Source organism: Anastrepha ludens, chromosome 4, assembly GCF_028408465.1.
Source record: "Anastrepha ludens isolate Willacy chromosome 4, idAnaLude1.1, whole genome shotgun sequence".
NCBI classification, from domain to species: domain Eukaryota; kingdom Metazoa; phylum Arthropoda; class Insecta; order Diptera; family Tephritidae; genus Anastrepha; species Anastrepha ludens.
Genome location: NC_071500.1, coordinates 42,276,308 through 42,299,930, shown reverse-complemented (window position 1 = coordinate 42,299,930; position 23,623 = coordinate 42,276,308). Strand labels below are relative to the sequence as shown.

Genomic DNA, 23,623 nt, shown 5'->3' with positions numbered 1-23,623 from the left:
CCGCCCCCCAAAATAGTAAAGAATGAAAAATAAAAAGACCCGTATTTTTATTTTTTTTTAATCAGACCATATTTAATGGTGCCGCCGGGGCTTTGAAATATCCCATGTATTTTGCATGGGAAAAAAATACTTTTTCGTAGATTTCATGTAAAAATGAATATATTTTAACCGGATAACTCAGTTTCTCTTCATAATTGGTCAGGGAATAACAACCAATTATGAAATAATTAATTTTTTTTGTATTAACTATTTTTTATAGAACCCCAAAAAGCCCCCATAAAACGAAAATCTAAGAAAAAATCGAAAAACAATATTTTATATTATTTTTATGATATTTTTTTGTGAGATTGGTTGTTATTCCCTGACCAATTATGAAGAGAAACTGAGTTATCCGGTTAAAATATATTCATTTTCCAGGTTTTTACATTACCCGCCATTATGGGGGGCGGCAGCATAAAAATTTTAATATAAATTTTTTCCCATGCATTTTTGGACCACCCTAATAAGTAGGTATGTTATAAGGTGTGAACAAACCCTGCAGAGAAAACCTGAACTATGGAAAACCTAAGCTATGGGATTGGAAATAAATTAGTTTCACGTATTTAGCGCGAGTTTATTATATTTATTGAACAACATTAGAAGAAGTTCAGCCAACCTCCAATAGTTGGATGTATGCATCAATTGGAATTTCTGGTCATCATCACTAGAGAAGCTTTCATCTTTCAAAAGGATTTTTCCAGCATCAGCTCAGTATTGACAACATAACAGCGACAACACTAAAAATGTTCTGTTACTATGCTGCGATTTGGCTTTTGTGTGGCTTTGCTTAGCTGTCAATCTGCTTAGGTCTACAGCTTACCTCCAGCACAGTTGAAACCTATGTTGATTGTTGCTATGATTCCGAAATTTTTAACAGTTCAGTTCAGTTTGCTGTTCGGCAAAGGTTAAGTATTTATTCAATAGCTCTTTCCGCTCTACTAAACTATGTTAAACGTATTTTTGAGTTATTTAATTTTTTAGGCTTAGAAATAGAATACCCAGGAGGCAAAAATCAACATTTTCGACACCGAAGCAGCTCGGGACATGTACGACGTGTATGGACAATTAACAGAGAGAAGGTAGGGTCGAATCTCGGTGAAACACCAAAATTAAGAAAAACAAATTTCTAATAGCGGTTGCTCCTCGGCAGGCAATGGCAAACCTCAGAGTGTATTTCTGCCATGAAAAAGCTCCTCATAAAAATATCTGTCGTTCGGAGTCGGCTTGAAACTGTTGGTCCCTCTATTTTCGGAACAACATCAAGACGCACGCCACATATAGGCGTGCACCCAAAAAGGGTGTACGCGCCAATTATATATATATATGGAGAAGGTGTCATAGGCGAGTCTAGAGCACAAAAATGGTTTGCAAAGTTCAAAAATGGCGACTTTGACGTCGATGATACGTCCGGCAGCGGAAAGCCTTCTGAATATGATGAATAACATTTCAAATCACTTTTGAAGGAGAATCAATCACCTTCGTTCAATGGGATTTATCGAGAAATTGGGAGCCTAGCTGTCTCACAAGCTCAACGAAAAAAACAAAGAAAGTCGCCTTCAAATTGCTTTTCAGCATCTCGCCCACAACCGAGAAACAGGCGATCATGAACAGCGCTTCTTGTACCGGATCGTCACGCGAGATGAAAAATGGTGCCTGTACATCAATATGAAGCAAAGAAAGGAATGGGTGCCTGCAGGACATACGCCAAAGCCGATAGTCAGTCCGATCTTGATCCAAACAAGATCTTGAAATGTGTTTGATGGAACTGGAAGGGCATGGTGCACTGGAAAATGCTCAAAAAGAATGACACGGTCAATAAAGAGCTCTATATTGCCCAGCAATACCACATGTTTGAGGCTATTCGACTGAAAATACCTGATCTACATGGTCAAACCAAACTCCTTGATGACAACGCGAGCCCTCCCGTTGCACAAGTCGTCAAGATCGCACTCCGAGAGCTCGAATGGGAGATCCTTCAGCATCCGCCGTATGCTCCGAACCTCCGACCGATTACCATCTTTTCCGCTCCCTGTCAAACCATATGAAAGGCGTTACCTTCGATAACAAAGAGACACACCACTTTTTTGAACCAACCAGGCGATTTTCGGCGGAACGGCAAACAAAAATAGTGACAGCAAAATCAACTGTCGAAATTCGTAATTTTTCTCATGCAGCGAGGATATTTATTGCACAGCAACATTCTAGTTACATTTGCCTTCGTCCTGCTGGCGCTTTGCTGCTATCTTGACAGCAAATAGTCAGTCTAGTTTTCGTTTTGCTTTTTTTCAAGGTTGTTGAAGGATCCGAGTAATAGATGTGATATCAATTCCTTACTTCAGCGCCAATAATTTTTCCATGAACGCTAACTGCACGCTTATGATAATCTGCAGCACTTGCACAATAGGACTCAACTGCCAGTGTTACTAGACTAGAAAAAATACAGACATCAACTACAACAATAGCTGCAACTACTATCACTACAGATATAACAACAACAATAGTCACAGAATATATATTTTTAGTTCCTAGAACTGATTTAAAATTCTGCATAGAAGCTCTATCTGGAAATTCACCACCGCTATAACCAGTCGCTTTCAAAGTTTTGTCATCCGTTGTTTAAGGATTATATTCCGAATTTTCTAGTCAAATGAGGAGTTGCTCGCAAAAGGAAGCATTGAGCCACTAGACAATTGGATTACAAGACAGAAATGGAAGCGAAAAAGGCAATGGAATGGAACCCACTCACAGCCAGAGGAAGAACGTCTGGCAGGCCAAAGCAAACCTGCAAAAGAACTGTAGATCGCAAGGCAGCTCAATTCGGGTTAAAGTGGAAGCAAGTGAAAACGTCATCCGGTAATCGGACGAGATGGTGCGTATGTGTTGTTGGTGCCCTAAGTCCCGCCAGGGATTCTATGAAATAATGATGATGAGAGTTAAGCCAATACTTTAAGTAAATTTGTATTATTCTTGGAATTAAGTAATTTTTCTAAAGGCTAGAAATATAAAGAGTAATTCGAGCAGTCAATAAACTAAGTTTTACTATTTAAAGGCTGGCGGACTGCTCCAAAGGATTAAATCAACTGGCGCTCTACGTGAGGCCAGTGGTTTGCATAAAGCAACCAAGGACACAAGCTCAACTTGTATGAGGTGTTGCTTATTCTGGTGAAACATAATTATTTTGTGATGTAGCAAATTAGGGTGTTTTTTTGCAATTGCTTCATTAGATGCCAACAGCGAATATATAATTGAATCTTTGAGTCGTTTTTCTATATTTATAAAACCGTTGTAACCTCATCAAATTGGAAAATAACCTTCATCTGATATAATCAAGGCTCGTTTTTTCGCGAATTACTCTAGTGGCTTCCAAGTAGAGATAGTTGCCAACAAAAAAAAAAAAAAAAAAACAGTTGATTATCAGCTCACTTCTGTAAAAACTGTCAAGAAAGTACATATTTTTTTTTTCAAAACCCAAATATCACTCTGGGTTCACTGATGATGCACTCAAAACTAGTTGGGCAATGTTTGACTTATTTTCGGTCTCATATGAATACTCTGAAATCAAGCTCACATGGGTACCTGGTCACGGGAACATTGCAGACAACTGCTGGGCTGATGACCTAGACAAGAGACCCGAAAAGTAGCTTCCTCGTTTCTAGAAATGTCAACTCAGCGAGCGCTGGGCAAGCACACCAATCTGTAAAGTCGCGAAATTTTTCTGAACATGTGCAGATCGGTGGCGATAGGGAGAATAACCGACTACTGAATGCATCAGTAGCACGAAGCGGCTAACAAAACCATGAATATTCATCGTTCAGTTATTCGTATTTTAACTATCTCATCAAGTGGAACTTCTGAACATCCAGAAGGTCACCCAGCGCTTATTTAAAAGACCTTAAGAGAGAAACCAAGCATGCTTTTTTATTTTTTCTGGCAGTCAAGTAGCCCTGACTTCATTCTTGCGTAGAGAACATCAAGTATTCGGGTATTGAAGCATACTGCTCATATGAGTGCCAGTACTACGAGGCATTGAGTCTATATAATTCTAAAACAAATGATTTGGCAAGGAAAGGTAATACCACTCCCATTCTTCAAGGACGCTGTTGATATGCAACACATGGTCTTCCTGAAATTAACTTACCTAAAAAATGCTGGCAGAGCCTCTACTTTTGTAAAACTATAAGGCCTACTTGGAATTTATTGCAAGAACTCCCACAGACCATTGTATAACTGTCATAAATGTCTTGAGGTTTGTAGCTGCAGTTGCGGAGAAGTACAAAGAAATGTACAACAGCTCATTTGTAATTTTCCAGCACTAAGCAGCAACAATAGCAAACTTTTTTTTGAGGAAAGTCCTGACGAAAGCTCTCAGATATAAATAAGAACATTTGAGTATATATAAATATGTAGGTGTATAGGGGGAAGCTGCCTTCTACAACCATTTCAACCCAACTGAAAATAGTCTAGTTGCTGAAAATAAAATAACACACAAATTACTTTTAAATTAAGCTGCAAGTGTCAGCTAGCAAAAGTTAGGGCGAAGAATCATAAATTAACTGAAGTTCTTCGAAACAGAAGTAGTGAAAACTTTCTTGGAAATCCAATGCAAAAGGAAATTCTGTGGAGAAAAAGTAAAATTTTTGAAAACTATGGAAAAGTGAATTCACAACTAATTTAATAGCCGCTTGCTTTATACAATTTTTCAATATTTGTAGGAAAATGCTTTTCCTTAAAAATTTAATTTCTCTACTGGGATTCAAGTAGAAATATAGTTCCTTCTTTTTACACATAAGTAAATGTTCACATAACGCATACATCCACACTATACCTATTTACGTATGTACGTTTGGAATAAGCAACCACTTCACTTTGCTCCACCGGAAAATGTCTGGCGCAAATATATCCATACTCGTTTATGTATGCACTTGTGTGACTAGATGTACGAATATCCACTCGTGCACGGCTTACTGCTTCCCATTCACTCGTCTATTACCCGTTGATTAAAAAGAATTCTTTTGTAACTTCACAGCCAGTACGTTTGTGTTTGTAAAGAATCAAAAAAAATTTCGCACCACTTGCAATGCACACGTCTCTCCCTCGCACTCTCTCTAGCAAAAGTCAAGTGGTTAAGGTGTTTTTGCGTGTGCTAAGAAACCCCAAAAGTGCAAAATATGAACAGGGGTGGGGTTTCAAGAGTTGTCAAAGCGCTCATTTGTGGCAATGTTGACATTGATTGTGCCGCATAAAAATCAAATTTTTAAAGTGTTCATTTTTTCGACGTAGACGATTGCAATCAGCATGCAATTCAAAAGTATATGGAATTATTTGCTGACAGAAGCGGTGATAGCTGGTAAAATTCAAGCTAAATTCGATTAAATTTGCTTTATATAAAATATGACAAAGCTGTGTAGATTGCATTTATTTCGCCGAAAAATGCACATGGATGTACGTATACGGGGTTAGAGGAAAAATCGTCTTAGATACTTTAGCGCACTATTACTTAAGTAATTTCTGATTAATTTGGTTATATAACATAATGTCCAAAATTTAACCGTTTTCTAGATATTATATTTTAAAGTTTATTAAAAAACAATAAAAAAAGTTTGTCTTGTGCGTTATTTGGGCAGGTTAGATTAGATTAGCCATATTGCTTGCCTAAGACACGACACTTGGTGGTTCTAAGGCCCATTGTGATAACTGCATTTTATTTCCATCCTTTGACTAAATTGCATAAATCACTCAGATCTTTCTAAGATCTAGTTACCATCTTAGAAAGACCATTCAGTCAGACATTTTGCAAATTTCCCAGGTCTTCAAAGAAATAATCGCCAAGATATTTTGCACAGCTTCTTTGAAGTGCAGAACATTCACAGAGGAGGTGTTGTACCGACTCAATTTCTTTTTCATCTCCACAACTTTTGCAGAATTTATTGTGAGGTACACCCATTCTAGGTGCCAGTAGTGCAGTGTTCTGTTATAGCACCTGTCAAAACGCTCGTAATTGATCTGTTGAATCCAAACAGACATTTTATCCTTTTAAGGTTCAGTTTTGGTCAGATGGCTTTGGATACCCTACAGTTAGTAGTCAAAGACCATCTTCGTTGATGCTTAAGCTCAGAGCCTTTTCTTGCACACTCATTCGCCTTTCATTTCCCTCCACTCAAGAGTGGCCGGGGACCCAACAAAATGCGGCACCTCAAAGGAGGCCCCTCTCCCCTACATTCTTTAACACATCTTGAGTTGATGCGCGCTAAAGTCAGTGCCTTGATCGCTGCTTGTCTGTTAACAAAAAGTGCCAAGGCTTCTCGTTGGTAAGTCCTTAACCTTAACCTATAGCATAGATCGCAGTGTGGAAGACGCTACATTGATCTGGAAATCTAAAGAAGCAATTTAAAGATAATTGTTCCGAGTACACTCTCGTTCCAATGCGATTGTCCGTATTTGAGCCGTCAGTATAAATATGGGGACCACTATAATCTGATATGACTCTGGTCTGTCAATCCTTTCTATCGGGAATTCGTATTTTATAGCCTTTCTTCAGATCTTTCTTCAGAACCAGATAGTCTATTTTCGATTTGTCTTGCAAGTTTTCCACAGATAGTAGAACTGAAACATGACCGTGCTGGCTTTCTTTTAGCCTACTTGATGCTTTAACACTGGAAGGAGAATTGACGCTATCCCTTTAACAAATGTCTCAGTGGGTGGAATATGTAGGATCACTTCCAGCGCCATCTGAGGCGTTGATTGGAGTGCACCTGTTATTCCTACACAAGCTAATCGATGGAATTTTATGAGATTTTTTAGGTAGGATTGTGTCTGCAGCGCCTTCCACTAAACTAAAGCTCCATCAGCCAAAATGGGTCTGATGATCGTATTGTACGACCAGTGGTTTATTCACCAAGTGGTTTGATTGAACTCCAAATTTTATTTATATTCCTCGTCTAGCTAAAAGGTGCAAACTCCCCTTCTCTTCTACTATACACGGTTTCTATGCAGAGATATATATTCCATAAAATATTGGAAGGTAAATTCTAAATATTGGAAGGTAAATAATAAACTTAATACTTCAATGAACAAAAGCGGTAGGCAGTCTAATAAACTTTTTCTGTGTCTAGTAAATCTTCGTTGCTCGATTTTGTGCCATAGGAGCAATGCTGCAAGTGGCATTAAAAGAGTTAAGTGACTTCATCTCAAGGGATTGAGAGGCTTTTTCTTCACATAAGTTTTGGTAAACCACCCTAAGCAACGTAAAAATTGGTTTGTGAATCTTAAGCGCTTTCACAAATGTTATGCCTGCTATGTAACTACTCATTTGGATAAATTCTAGAGATGGTAATTAAAAATTGCATTAAAAAAGACAAGAAAATGATTTTTGTACCAAATAAGGCATTGACAACAAGTGAACATGAATCATTCCAAATTTCGTAGTAACTTCCCTTTTATCTCTACCAAATAAAGAGTAATAAAATTGCCATTATGCTATTATTGCAAGCGTCGAAACGGAAAATAGTTTTCCGCTACCGAAGTCAGTAAAAGTTAAGCTCTATAAACAATTTAGTTAATCGAACTTATCTTAACAACAAAAGTATGAAAGTATAAGTGCCTTAGGCAGTCGAAGTGAAAAAAATGAATTATGAATCAACAACAGCAATCAGAAGAGACAAGACAAGGCGCCTGAAGTATGAGTACTGGTCATCATTATGCCTAGCAGCAGCTGCAGATTATGGTGTAATATTGTCCGCGGAAGATAATAAAAATGTTGCCAACTTAATATTGCACAACTTAAGCTGTAGACAACAGCGCAACGGAGAGCGAAGCCATGCGGCAGAACTTTCTGAAATCTGTGTTCACAGAAAATTATGTGCGCTGTTTACTGGCGGCCACGAAAAATGTTATTATTGATTTTTTTTTAAATGCGTGGTTGGTCGATTTTTATAGTGCAATTTTTATGCAAACATACATACTCGTGTATATATATGATGTTCAGAATTTCAGCACTACTGCCAGGGAGAAAATATTAGATGCAACTGTTTGTGGCAAGCCGATGTTCATATGAAACATTGCACTCGAATTAGCAGCATACCCAATAAATTTTGCTTATTCTTAAGAAAATAAACTTTGCTTTATAAAAAGTTTTAGTGAACACCGTAGATCAATATTTCTTCTCTGGTGAAACAAAAAACTGCATTGAAAACGCAAGCTAGCCCTAACTGATTACAGTAAACTCACCTACTTCGAGTATCGGATGGGCCTTTACCAGAAAGTAATTGGCAAATAGGTATTTTAGTTAGAGCCGCTTGTTTCGTAAGGGTGCTGATTTCTGATTCAATGACTGAAAGAACCTCCTTACATAGAAAATTATCAGTAAAATTCCCAGACCAAGAAAGTTGGAGAAATTGAGATTAACTCTTGAGGCATACTTGGGGTATATGAAAACATTTCAAAAGGATTAGGAGTGGATTAGATGTTTGCAAATATGGCAAATACTGGCAAAGTTGCGCATCTCGTCTTTACAGTTTGTGCCGACGACAATAAGCTTGGACTCGATGTACGAAAAGTCCCTAGTTATGAAGGAGTATCAGCAAAAGGTGCCGGTTATTCGTACCTCGGCCATTGAAACTTTTATTACACTTTATTATTTCTATTACAGACTGAGAAATATCGGCGGTCGAGGTAGACCTGGAGTATGTAAAAAGAGCAAATTTCTACACCGTTAATACAGGGTTTGATTGAAAAGTAATGAGCCTTATTTTTTTAAGCAGTTTTACTAAAACTTTTGGCTTATACAACTAATATGCTTCAAAATAGGACCCTTGAGCGTCAGTACACCGCTGGTAGCGGTCCTTCCACTGCAGGAAACATTTCAGTCACAGTTTTTTGGATCGCCTCGATGGAGTCGAAACTCCTCCCCTTCAGCCTTCTTTTCGGGCGCGGGAACAAGAAGAAGTCCGGAGGGGACAGGTCTGGGCTGTAGGGAGGGTGGGGAAGCACTGGAACCCCCATCTTGGCCAATGCAGAGGTGCAGCGGAAGGCGGTGTGCGCCGGCGCATTGTCATGATGAAGGGTCCAATTGTTGAGGAGGTCGGGCCGAACCCGGGCGACGCGGTTTTTCAGCCGAAAGAGCACTTTTTTGTAAAATGCCGCGTTTACAGTGCTTCCTGGAGGTACAAACTCCTTGTGGGCGATGCCTCGAGAGTGAGAGTAGAAAAAGATGATCAGCATGGTTTTGACCTTGGATTTCGACATGCGCCTCCCGGCCTTCCTTGAACGACTTGTGCCACCGTTTTACCTGGGAACTGGACAGAGATTGGCCCCGTAAGCCTCCTTGAGTTGCCCAATGGTTTCGGTACTCGTTTTGTTTAGCTTTACGCAAAATTTGATCGAGTAACGTTGTTCCAACGGTGGCTGCATTTTCGCCACTGCAAAATCCTAACACACTTTTAAAACAGCTTTCACGCGCGGAGCGATGTTGACTGCACCACTGTTGCCAGCGAACAGGGACCGGTTTCTAGTGGAAGGTGCAACGATCATTTTCCCCCACCAGCCGATTCGGTTGATCGCTTGGCACACGCTCCGCGCGGGAACTCTTATTACTTTTCAATCAAACCTGGTATTATAGCCTCAAAAAACGAGTACTCGATTTTAAATATGTATGTTAAGTTGATAATGAGAATTCGAATGCAGAATTTCAAAATTTAAAACGTCGGATTCAATAAAGCAGATGCATATTTTTGGTTTGGATGGAAATCTTGAATAAAACTTTACTTTTTCTCTTTTGAGTTGGTTGCTGATTCCAACTGCATTTAAAGTATTGTTTCTGAGCAACAAAAAATCTAGACTTCATATGGGAAGTGAAATTTTGTTTTAAATGTTGCCATTGAAATGTTAAGCCAGTGTGAGCTGTAGACGTTCACAAGGAAATACACAAAACTATACTTGTACAACAGACATACGTATTGCCTACTAAGTATGTATTTAAAACTTTGATAATAAAACTGAATGTGATTACAATTATTACTTATTTTAAAGTCAAAAACTTTTCAACTTCGAAACAATGAAACAATGAAAATTTTGTTTTGTGCTGAAACAAGTAAAAAGGGACTTCTTAATATTCGGCCTTAGCCAGTACGCTTGCTCATCTTCATGTTGCCATTGAAAGTAGTGAGTGTGGTGGAATTACAATGTACGAATATAAGTAAATAACCACAAAACTTTAGAACTCTTCCTCTTTCTCAGTGAAAACTGGCTACTCTTGTGATGGCGCTGAGTTTAACAGCAACAATCAAGCGGCGGCAAACTGTGAACTGATAAGTATTGATAATAAAATTAAAATCATAATAAAGTTTAGCAATAACGGAGGCTAATAAAAGTACGAAATGAAAGAGTCAAACTTAATTATTATTTTTCGCGTAGTTATTTTCTTTCACTTACAGAAGTTGTAATTAAAATTTTCATCTGCCCTTCTTACTTTCTTATGCAGTAGGACATGAAAGTGGAAAACTATTAGAAACAGGCTAGTCTCCCATTTTTAATAATCATTAACAATTATTTATGATTTTGGCAATGCTCTGAAACCATCAGAAAAACTGAATACAAGTATAACCAAATAATAGATACGAGAATACCAAGGCGGATTTCGCCCAGGTCGATCAACAACAGATCAAATCTTTATGTTAAAGCAAAATCTTGAAAAATGCTATGAATGCAACTTAGACGTACACATCCGGTTCGTTGTTTTCCAACAAGCCTTTGATAGTATCCTTCGAGACAAAATCCCAGAAGCACTCTCCAACTTGGGTATCAGCGACAAACTTATTCAGCTGGTCATGGCAACACTAACTAACACCAACAAGCTGTGTCAAAGCCCTTCGAAATCTCCTGTGGCGTAAAACTAGGCGACGCGCTTTCCACATCTTTATTTAATCTCCTTCTTCACTATGCGATAAAAACGAAGTGAAGTTTGGAAACCTTTTTGGTCGCTCAGGAATAACAATCGCGTATGCGGATGATATCGCAATAGTGGCAAGGAACAAAAGATATCTCCTTGAAACCTTCTGTAATATTGAATTTCGTGCAAAATCAGTAGGCCTTAGAATAAATGAAGGCAAAACTAAATATCTGAAGGTGTCCCGCAGCGAAGAAAGACGAAGTTCTGAAAACATCAAAATCGGGACATTAACCATTGAAGGGACATTAACTATTTGGGAGTGTTAATAAAAAATGACAACAGTAGTTACGACACAATACAAGACAGAATAATGGTAGCAAACAAAGCATCTTACGCCCACACAAAATTGCTGAAGTCCAAATTGCTCACACGTAAATGTAAACTCCGCCTCTACCAGTCAATAATACTACCGGTGCTGTCCTACGGCTGCGAGTGCTGGACATTGACAAGCAAAGACGAAGTACTCCGAAAGGTGTTTGGCCCCATACGCTGCAACGATGGAACCTACCGAATAGGCTACAACGATCAGTTACTAAACTTATGCCAGGGAGAAGACGTCGTGAAATACATTAAATCCCAAAGGCTTCGATGGTTAGGGCACACTGTGCGCATGGATAACAGCCACCCCCAAAAGTCTTTTTTATCAACGAATTGTCTAATGGCCCGATCCCGAGGACGTCCAAGGGCAACCTGGCTTGACCAAGCCATAGCCGACCTGAAAAAGCTACGAGTTAGGAGCTGGAGATCTGTTGCTATGAACCGTGCAGATTGGAAGAGGATTGTGGAAGAAGCTCATCCTGAGCTGTAATCGCTACTTGATGATGACGATGATGAATAGATACGAGACACTGTAGTGTTCAGATAACGAGCTGCCCGACAAGCAAGTAACCCACTAACGTGGGGTTCTCCAATCGAACCATAACCAATTACGGGTGCATAAAAGTTAAACAAATTTGTTAAATGTAAAAAGAAAATTTACGAGATTCGTTGATGCAGTTCTTGAGAACCCGCAAAGTTCTCCTGTAATTGCTAAAAAAGGTATTTCATTGATAACTACTATAATTATATGATTGCTTTTTCGTCCCGTGCTATTTCATGTCACGTCAGTTGCTGGGGTTCGATAAAACGTCGAGCGAGTTCATTCCTTGTCGTGCAAAAGAACTTGGTCTTTTGCAGGTTTTAACTTGGCGAATTTCGCGTCAGTACCCAGGTTATACCTCTACAACATCCAGCTGGCTCAGGAGCAAAAAATTTATGAACTTAAATAATTTCGTTTGTTTCCTAACTGGATTTACTAGCGTTTCCAAAATAAAGCTAATTTTAGCCAATACTAGCTATAGTGACGAGGTGCATTTTTTTACTTTGGCCCAAGCTGAAAGACGTGAATGTTCACGGCTTGTAATTCAGGCAAGTTTGTGCTTCACAAACGCCATATTGGGTATTATGTAGGAACGATTAGAGAGTATGGTTTCTCTCGTGGAAGTTAAGTCAATTAGATATCAAAATCGTGCGATTTGCACCGTTAAACTTTTTTTGTGGAGTTTTCTATGCTCAATAAGCCGGAATAGGCAGATGCCCTTTAAAGTGAACATAACCTCGTCACTGCTCAAATTCTGAATGACTTATGCAGCGGAGTTGAAAATTGGTCTTCTTATATCCGTACCAACATATGGAGTCAAGACGGACAATGTCATACAAGTGCTCGCCAATAGTTGAGGCAGCAGCCGCAGTAGCAGATAAGTAAATCGTTTATTGGATTCTGTGCAAACCTCAAACAGATTCTAATAAACCTCAAACAGAAGGAAGTGCTATCATTAGTGGTGCGAATACTAGCATCACCATTAACAACTACAGTAACAAGATATCTAAACGGTGCCGTTGGTGTCTGCGACGTTTTATTTTAGCTATTAAAAGTGCAGCATTTGCAATTTGGGTTCAAATGAAAAATCACGTCAGTGAGTCAAGTTATGCCTTCTTTAGGTTGTGAAATTTAATTGGTCTTCTATTAGAAAAATAACTCAAAAACGCGGAGCCAAATTGCTGCCCTGAAAAGAAATATTATATTCAAAAGTAATTTTAATTTACTTAAATCGGCGCTTAAAAAAAGAAAAATTTCGTGAATAACATTACAACATCGTGCCTATTGAAAAGTCCTATATTTCTCCTGTTGTATAATTGCATAACTCCTTTTGTGAAGTTTTATAGCAGATGAAATATATATCCATATTTTTCTTTCAATTGATCTTACCCTTACACTTGTAAAGCAGACCAAAGAGCACGCACAAAGAACTATTTAAAAATTAGTAAAAAATATGAAAGCATGAATTTTAAATAATTTTTTGTCCATGTTGGCTTACTCAGTGAATAATTTTTTTGCAACTATGTTTTCATATTTTTTACGCTGCTTCCGTATTATTTCTTTCTTAAATTAAAGTAGCACTCCAAATGACATTTTCTTCTGCAAATGACAGCCATTGTCATGAACCCACCCTTTTCTTTTCCCCCATTTAAGTAAGTACCCCTCTCTGCTTCTGGTATACTGACCTATAACAGTGACTTCGCCACTACGACGCGCGCTATGCCCCTGCTTGTTGCGCGCCCAACAAGTGTACACGCCCGAGTCTGTGTTCTTCTGTACTGGATTAATGGTCAAGGAGCCATCCGGTTGAACGCGTTGTCGGATATCATCAGGCAGTTCGCGACCGCTACGCTCCCAGTGTATTTCCTCGATTGGATAGCCAGCGACGGGACATTTTAAGACTAGTGTTTCGCCCGACACGGCCGTGACTTTCGGTATTAGGCGTATGTAGGGAAGACCTGAAAGAAAAGAAATAAAACGAGAAGATACGTTTTTATGTTAGTAAAATTAAATAGCAATTGTTCATTTATTTCAGATAGTTGTATTAAATTTCTTAAAAAAGGATCATGATCATGATGGACTTCTTAACACATACAATACGAGCTGTGACTGTTATAGATTAAGACTGACGCTGCTATTGAAGGAGAATGCTTGCGCGAAATGTGAGCGAGAACCACCTATTTGGTGCGCGCCCTTCTCTTTTGATTGCCGAACCTCTAGCTTGTGTAAACAAACCAGTCGAGACATAACCTTACCACGCATTTGAATTTTTTGTTTGTTTCTTTCTCCAGACAAATGTTAAATAGTACAACCCTCTTAAGAATATATGACAATCCCATATTTCTCATTTTCAGTCAACTTTCCGGCCAAGTATAGAACACCAGAGTTTTAACCTTATTCGTTCTATCTTGAATGGTGCCACTCCTGTATGTTTGCTTAGCTGACATTTACATTAAAAGGCACAAGATATAAAAGTTAATGATATAAAATGAAAAAAGTGAAATGCAGGATTAGATAAGTAAGCATTTTCAGCACATTTTCAGAAAATGGAAAGTTTTAGTGGGAAAAGGAACGTCTACGAGATCAAAATAAAATCTTTTACAGGATCCGTGTCGTAATTTAATACCCACACCTCGTATAATCTAACTGTTACATAAATCCTAGCTAATCCCTTAGGGTGCCTTTCTTTCACATCAATCCTTTTTTAAGCTATAATTGTTGGTCTATGTTGACTATATTGGTATAATCCGCTTTCACAACCACATCGTTAGTTCAATTTAAGTTTTTAAATTGGAAAAGGAAGCGAAAGGAATAGCTTTGGTGGTGAACTAAGAAAAACCAGGGTATGGACGATGCTCTACAGAAATATAATATGATACTTTAAGGAAGTTTTATTGATCTTTTTGTTTTGGTGAATAGTAGAGATACGACCAAATAAAGATACTGCGCGGTTCTGCTAAACTAAGTCGCTGCATCCTGAATAAGAATGAGATCTCCTTTGGGTTAGAAATGAAAAAGTTTTGAGTTGAGTTGGGTTGAGGGTTCATAGCATTTTTATATAAATATATATATTTTTTTTGTTTTATAATGATTTGCTTCCTGCTTGGCAAAGGGTAAGTATTCATTCGATAGAAATCCTTATGCTCTAAAAGCCTATGTTAATTAGAATATATTTTTGAGTTATTTAGTTTTCTATTATTTTCTTTTAGGCTTAGAAATGGAATACCCAGAAGGTAAAAATCAACATATGGAGAAGGTATTATAGACAAGTCTATAGCACGGAAGTGGTTTGAAAAGTTCAAAAATGGCGACTTTGGCGTAGATGACACGTGCTGCAGCGAACGACATTCAGAATTCGATGAAGAACTCTGAAATCACCTTGGGATCATGGGATTTTCCGATTTACCGAAAAATTGGGAGCCTGGGTGCCTCACGAGTTCAGCGAAAAACAACACAGAAAGTCGCCTTCAAATTGTTTCTCAGCATCTCGCCCACCATCGAGCATTACGCAGTCACAAACAGTGCTTTTTGTACCGAATCGTCAAGAGAGATGAGAAATAGTGCCTGAGAGGATGACTCGAGGAGATACGTCAAAGCCGAGATTCAAGCGGATTATTCATCCAAAGAAGATCATGCAATGTGTTTAGTGGGACTGGGAGAGCATGGTGCACTGGAAAATGCTCGAAAAGAATGCCATGGTCAAAACTGCTCTAAACTGCCCAGCTACACTGCGTCAATGAGACTATTCGACTGAAAAGACCTGATCAATATGTTCAAACCATACTCCTTCACGACAACGTGCCCCCATGTCAAAACCGTACTCCAAGAGCTCGAGTGAGAGGTCCGCCGTATTCTCTGTATATGAAGGGCGATATGTTCGATAACAAAAAGATCCTTAAAAACTGGCTCTATAACTTATTTAACACCAGGCCAGGCGATTGTTGGCACACCATCATCACGAATTCGTTGAGAGATGGGAAGAGTTTGTAAGCAGCAACGGCGAATATACTTGATAATTGATGCGCTTATTTATCTAGTTATTGTTTTTTTGTTTAAATAAATGTCTTCGGTAAAAACGCTACGAATTTATTGCGATTGGCTCCGGTTAGGAAGAAGCATAGACTAATGACTTTTGTTGAACTCGTTCAAAATCACAGGGGCCATTCCGCGCTAAGTACGAAGAGGAAGAAAAGAAGAAGCTGAAGTCATTTCCCAGATTTCAATACGCTCTGTAAAAGTCACAGTTCTTAGTAAAGTAAAAACTAACGCATCTCTAGGATTCAGATAAAAGTGCATTCGATATTTTATTTTACATCAAATGTAAAGTAATTTTTATTAATCTACATATTTTTAAAAACTACTATTTTGTGTCCTTACTTCAAAGTAGTTTCTTTCTTTTTGTTCATTTTCGTTTTTTTTCTGTTTTATGCTTTTAAGTAGGTTCAGCCGATACTTATTTTTACAGATAGGTAGACACAGGTTGATGAAGAGACATTATTTAAGCCTTAGGTAAAAACCAAATTAATATTAAATTATTTGTTATAATTTCTTTGCCCTCATTGCTAACCTACCCACTTTAAACTTATTTAGAGTGTTGCCAAACAGTTTGACAGAGTTGTATGTAAGCAAGTGAGGAAGTGCTAAACTCAGTGCGGACCGAACTCTACATTCCCGCGTACACTTTGGTGAAAGTTATTATAGGTGTCGAACTTTAATTTTTGGAATCAAATGGGTGAAAATTAGTGTTTACATATACAAAGTGGGCGTGGTTATTAATATTTATGTCGGATGAAAATGAGGGGCAGCGGCTGCAGCCGAATGGGTTGATGCAAGACTTCCATTCGATTGTACACAGATTCGAAGCCTCGAGCACAAAAGAGCAAATGGCAGAAAATGTTTTTCTAATTTCAGTCGCACCTCGCAGGTAGTGCCAAATCTCTGTGTGTATTTCTGCATGAAAACGCTTTTCATAAAAAACCATCTGCCGTTTGGAGGCAAACTTTTTGGGGTGCACCATTTTACTAAGTTTGGGTAATTGTGCTTCATCTATAACAGAGGTATCACGTATTTGCTTTTTTTGAAAGCAGTTCGTCGTTATATAGCAGTTGGACGTGATTATTGACCGATTGTGCCCATCTGCAATATTAGCTTTCCTTGATTAAAGAGTAATTTGTATACTAAGTTTAATTGAAATATAATAATATTTGCTACTCGTGTTATTGTACGCGTGAGCGGACACACGGAGCTGGTTAAACCAACTACTTTCATAATTCTGGGCGTTTTGGGATATGTCTGTCTATCTCTATCTCGCTTCCTTTATGCGGTTACACACAACTGTTATAGGAATACAATTAAAACTCCCTTGGGCAAGCTAACATTTTCTGATAGGAAAACAATATTTGAAAATTGAAGCAAAGCCATATTACAAATGTGTAAGGCGAGTAATGCCTACACAAAGAGGCACGAACGATCACACTGACACACTTTACTCACATAAATTCCACATTCGCATCCACATATCCAGAAGAAGTGAATGAACGCATGGGCAAATGCCCGCCAGCCTGATATACACCCATAAGCTCGCAGCGTATTTGGAATGTGTGAATTCGAAATAGAGCAGAGAGACTGTTTCGTATTATCAATGTGGGTCAGTGAAGCGTCAGAAAACTGAAAACCCTCCTCTAGCAGTTTGTGCTCTTTAAATTTTGCTACATATGAAATTTTTTGTGGAGCGTTGTGTACCGTTAGTTGCTTCTTACAAACAGATAAAAAACAAAACATAACAACACCCGGAATGTACTATAAAAAGTGCTATGCTAGCGCAGTAGTTGCATTTATGAAAAGTTCACTTACTTTTTGTATTTTTGCAACTTGCAACTTGTGCAGATTTATAGAATCTACAACAAACTTTATTGCATATGAATGTTTTATTAGATATACATACATACATACATACGGAAAGTTAACGTCAAACAATGTCACCGATAAGCATGAGAACCGAGAAGCATGTTGTGGAATAGCAACATTTCTACCATTCATGGAAGTGCTAATATTTTACCCAACAGTTATGGACATGAAAGAAAACGGAATTATTTTTTAAAAGGGGGGAAGAAACATTGGCTAAATTTAGGTAACGATTATGTAGCAGATAACACGTAAGCAAATGTCCTCGAGGTTATGTAGCAGGTGCTTATGTCTATAACAGAGTTGCATTCTTAATTATCAGCTACAAGTTTGTATTTATTAATACTTTCACTGCCGCCAGCTAGTAAGTCCCACAAATTGACTTCAATTTAGTCGTAACTATTGCAATAAGCTCTGGTAAAACTTTGCTAGAGACAAAATAACCTACTGATATGTACGTGTAAATAAGTAAATAAATAAAGGTCCAACTAAATGGGCTTTAAAAGTCAATATAGTAAATTTAAAATTTTGTAAATTTAACAAAATTTTGAAGTGGGAAGCAAAAGTAAGGGAAGTGTGAAAATCAATAGAAGAGTACAGAGGAACTTAACATATCTAACAGTTTATAAATTCAATATCTTATTTGTGATGAATTATTTTGAACGGTATCGTAAGAGCAGGTCAGAATTTCGGAATTTCGGCGAATACAGAAATGGGTATTGTAAGGGTATTCCAATAACAGGTGTTATCTATCGCTATCGAGAGATGATAAATGATTTTTTATGGCCGGAATTGGATGGTATTGATCTGAACAACGTTTATTTTCAACAAGACGGCGCTATGTGCCACACAAACAACGAAACCATTGATCTTTTACGCGAAAAGTTTTCGGGCCGTGTTATCTCTAGAAGAGGTGATCACAATTGGCCACCGAGATCTTGTGATTTAACACCTTGTAACTTTTTTCTTTGGGGCCACGTGAAAGATAAGGTCTCCGCCAACCAGCCCGGGTCGATTGAAGACCTAGGGCAGCCACTTTGCAATTCGTTTATGGAAAATTTTATGAAAATGATATTGTCCTGTAAATGTGGTCGTGGTGGCACAACGGCATATTTCCATCACTCAAACTCTTATTCAGTAAACAAATTATTAAAGAAAAAATTGGGCGGGTAATTTTGTGCCAGCTGCACGAGACCTAAACATTATGTTGAAATTTTAATGCACAGTTGCACTAGGTTAGTTCTAAAATGTACTTATTGCTCTTATCTTACACGCTTATGCATATAAAGCTATCATGATTTTAGAGTAAAGCGTAAAGAAATCGCAGCAGAAGTAAAGCGTCGCTCGGTCGCCTACTGGCAAGGTCGGTGGAACAAATCACCGAAGTGTAGATGCACGCATTAGTTAATACCCACCCCAGCGACGTGGTTAGAAAGGTACCACCTAGCCTCATCCATATCAGGGCAAGGGGTATTTCGAAAATGCCTCCATAGATTTCGCCATGAGAGTTCCCCGAAAACCCCAATCGGCTCTACCCAATCTGACGTTGACCACGACTTGTTTCATTACTTACGCCATACTCCCGAAACCTTTGACATATTAAACGGAGAAAATATTGTAAATTTTATGTTGAAATCAGCTGATAACTCGAAGAGAATCTGCGCGAATATAACCTTTATTTATAAGGATCTAAGATGCGCGGAGTTTCCTAGACTTCAACAATAACTAACAGACTTTGAGTTAACCAGCTAACTAACGTGAAGTAACACATTTTTGCAGCCGAGGGGGAGAGTAGTAGATTGTAGAGAGGTATTTATTACGTAGGTATAGCTGTGAGGTTAGAAGTTGTGCATACTGCTATGCCGGTATAGCAGTACTCATGAGAGCTTCCCATGAAGAATGGGCGTCATCCGAAAAACAAACTTTTTGTGCTGCCTCTGAACGGCAAATGTTTTTTACACGAAGGGCTTCCGCCATTAGAAAAACATGCAGTCGTGCACCATCATATTCAGCTACCGTAACCACCGTGGTATTGCGTTTCAAAAAAGTTTTCAGTTTTGTTTTCGGTGAATCCAGTTGTATGCTACAGAGTTCCAAAAAAAAGGATGAAAAATGCAAAGTTCGATACATTCTTTATTGCCGCTATAGCCAAAGTGAAAAGACGGAGCAGGCAGTGCAGCAATAACCAGTGGTTGCCCAGTTGTAGAAAATATTTATAAAATCTTCGAAGTCATCGACTCGGATAGGCATATGTGCACTTATTTTATAACCCAGAAATTGAAGATTAGTCAAAAAGCAGTCTGAAACCATTACGATAAAGATTATTTTTAAGTAAGTCCTAGTTATGTCAACAAAAGCCGTCATAAAAGCCGTTTTAAGGACTAATCGTTTTAAATTCAAATTTGAATTCAACAATTTAAATTATAAAGGAAAATTAGTTCTTGCAAATTTTAAATAAAAGATCACATACGTACACTTATATACTATACATACAGGGTGCGCCATCTTTTATGTCGGTATGCAAACGCTGAATAACTTTGTCATTTACCAACCGATCGACTTCAACATACATGTTTTCGATACGTCAATTCAGTACAATTTCAACCATGGATCGCTTTACACCGAAACAATGCGCTGAAATAGTGACGCTATACATAAAAAATAGTCGTTCTATTGTTCTAACTCAACGCGCATATCGCAAAAAGTATCGGGGCAAACAGGCACCGTCTGACAATACTATTCGTCGTTTGGTGTCGAATTTTTTTGACCACGTGACAGTAGGAGATCGTCAACATGCCGTTCAACAACGACCAAGACGTTCCAATGAACTAGTTGAAGCAGTGAGGGAGAGTGTTGCCAAGGAGCCAACAGTGTCGTATCGTCGTCGCGTTCAGCATTTTGACGTCAGTGAAACCACAATTTTAAAGGATGATTTAAATTTGTTTCCGTATAAAGTGCAACTGACTGCCGACAGACCATTCACGTCGCTTGGAATACGACCAAACAGTCGCTCGAGTGGTTGACGCTGAACCCAATTTTTGGAAACACATTTTAGTGACTGACGAGACACATTTTAACCTCTCTGGCAGCGTGAATAAACAAAATTGCCGCATTTGGGGAACTGAGAATCCACATGAGATCCATGAAACGCCATTGCATGACCGGAAAGTAAATGTTTGGGTCGGCATTTGCGCCAAAACTATCCTTGGGCCATATTTTTACTGAGAAAACTAATCAATCGATAGAAACCGATATCGATGGATGTTGGCTCAAATGAGTGAGATAGGTTTAGACGGTGCGACATGCCACACTGCGAATGCAACAATTGAGTTTCTGCAACGAAAATTCCCGGGACGTCTAGTGTCAAAAAGAGGCGACATCGACAAGCCGCAGACTATCGACCAGCTTAAGGCAAACGTTCGTGCCGAAATTGACGCTATAAAACCCGAAATGCTTGACAAGGTGATTGTGAAGTTTGTGATTGCTAATAAAGGTGGCCACTTCATTGATCTTGCATTCAAAAAATAGTTTTAATAAATTGTAAATAACCAAACCGAATAAAAATACCTCACTTACACAAATCAGTTTTTTTTTCAAAATTATTCAATATTTTCATACCGACATAAAAGATGGCGCACCCTGTATGCGTGACGGATGAATGAGTTTAAATATTTATGTAACACAATTACGGTCTTTTTATATATGAACAAAGCACTGCAAGGCATACTTTCCCAACAACATACACACACACTTGTTATATAAAACTAACCTAGTGTACAGTTGTGGCCAACAAAGTCGTAGTGCTTACATTTTATGTAATAATCAATCAACAAACGGTGCCGCTCCTGGTCTAGTTTTAAAAAGTTTACTGTAAAATGATAAGGATATTTCGTTAGACGATTACAAAATTCAAATTTTACCACTGAAGGTATTAAACATGGGGAACCCATTGCATAATAATTTGGGCCCCCATCCATTTGTGAAGAACTGACACTACTTCGGCTCTTCTTACAGAAACCAAAGGCCAAATGATTAGAGCCACTTAAGATGTAGCTAGCGAGTCACCAGATCTCAATCCGAAAGTTTATGATAGACGTTAAAAAGACAGGTACAAATAAATAAATTACGCGCGTACTAATAGGTGTGCAGTCGATGTGGCGTGCATCTCGAAATTATTGGCCCCTATTATGAGTTGGATTCGATCTTCGATATTCGATGGTTGTCGAAGATCGAAAATCGAATGAGAATTTTGTATTATGAGCGGCGCACGCCTGTCGAAATTTTCGTTGTATACCGAATTTAAAGTCGAATCCAATTTTGCTTTCGATTGTGTAGCGTATTGTGAGAAAATTTGTTAAAATGTAAGTAAAGTAAAGTTGTTTCCGATTATTTATTATTTTATAGTAACCAAATAATAAACATATACTAATTTTGTTAATTTTATGCAGGTAGAAAGTCGTGAATACCAAATAGCAATTAAAAAGGCTGGTTGCATTAATGGAAGAGAATCCACAATTCGCAAAAGGGATTTCCACCAAAGTTCAAGCAGCAAAAAAAGGGAGGAGTTTACAACGGAGCTGAATTTATTGGGGCCACCAGTTAGAACGGCAGCAAAATGGATTAAGGTTAATAATGTTTTTTTTTTTTTTTGTGATGTTTGTAGAAATACATTTTTATTTTCCCTTGGCAGATATGGGCTGATGAATGACGAATAACACTGTGCGACAAAAAAAAAAAATTAAATATACTTTGGTGGAGACCTAGCACAACTTGTAGGTATAGTAAAACTAAGAAAAATGGTATAGGAGAAATTTCCAATACACCCCCAAAATCTCATTTTATGGCCATAAAACCGTTTTTCAATAGGTTGATGTGAAGAATAACTCCTAACTTCGCCAATTTCCATTCGATTTCGAATTTGCTTTTTTAGTTCGAAAGAACAAAAACAAGCCTTTTTGACAGTGTGTTGACAATTTTTCTGAAATGACAACTGACGAGACTGTAGACGCAAGTATTTGGATTTTTTTTTTATTTTTTCTCTATTTTTTCAACTTTGACATAATTTTTACGATATTATCCGATATTGAGGATTTTTTTTAGTACTCTACTGTTATAGTAAATTTAATTTTGCATCAAATGAGCTATATTTGACTGTAATTGAATTAAAATTAATAGAGTTGTGTGAGTTTTAAGATTTTTTCTTTTTTTTTACTACGAGATTTGGAATGCGTTTCGAAGTATGAAAATGATAACAAGTGTCATTATAAACACATAATATTTATTGGAGTATTGTGCAGTGCAGCACTGTACGGTATGGTACGGTGCGGTACGGTGCAGTACACAACGGAACTGGTTCCAAACTTAAAAATGCAGTGGAAACGGTCCTTTGGAGTTTAGTATGGTACGGTACACTTGTCATTCTCTTCATCAGTTTTGAATACTTCTCTGTAAGAAATTCGGTCATCATCATTCATCTGAAGTCGTCATCAACTAAATTCCATTGTTTAAATCGAGAAGCGAGCGTTTCGGATTGTCTTCCCGATAGAAGTAAATCACGAGAAAGATCCTGAAAGTCTGAATTTGATACAATGGGTCGTTCTGAAGACTTAGAACCAGACGGAAAGTACTCTTCATCATCAGGTTTATTGTTATCAGTTTGATCATCATCATCAATGAGTTGAACTTCCTTCAGTTCATGACCTGCAGTTGAGTAAATCATATCGTCCAAGACTACGGGGTTCTTAACAGTTGCAACATCAGCATACTTTATGTGCTTTCGAGTTTTATAATGATGACCGTTTACGTCCGTTTTACAAAAATAACAATCATCTGGTTTATGATAAGGCTAATGATGCCACATCATCGGAGAATATTGA

General features: G+C 38.1%; 1 protein-coding gene across 3 annotated transcripts in view; it reads right to left on the bottom strand.

Moving 5' to 3' along the window:
• LOC128862101 (cell adhesion molecule Dscam2) overlaps positions 1-23,623 on the bottom strand; it is a 308,940-nt gene that overhangs the window by 64,737 nt on the left and 220,580 nt on the right. For all 3 annotated transcript variants that reach the window (XM_054100528.1, XM_054100530.1, XM_054100529.1), the window contains exon 9: positions 13,529-13,801. In XM_054100528.1, coding sequence (XP_053956503.1) covers positions 13,529-13,801 — 273 coding nt within the window. The remainder of the gene's footprint in view (positions 1-13,528; positions 13,802-23,623) is intronic.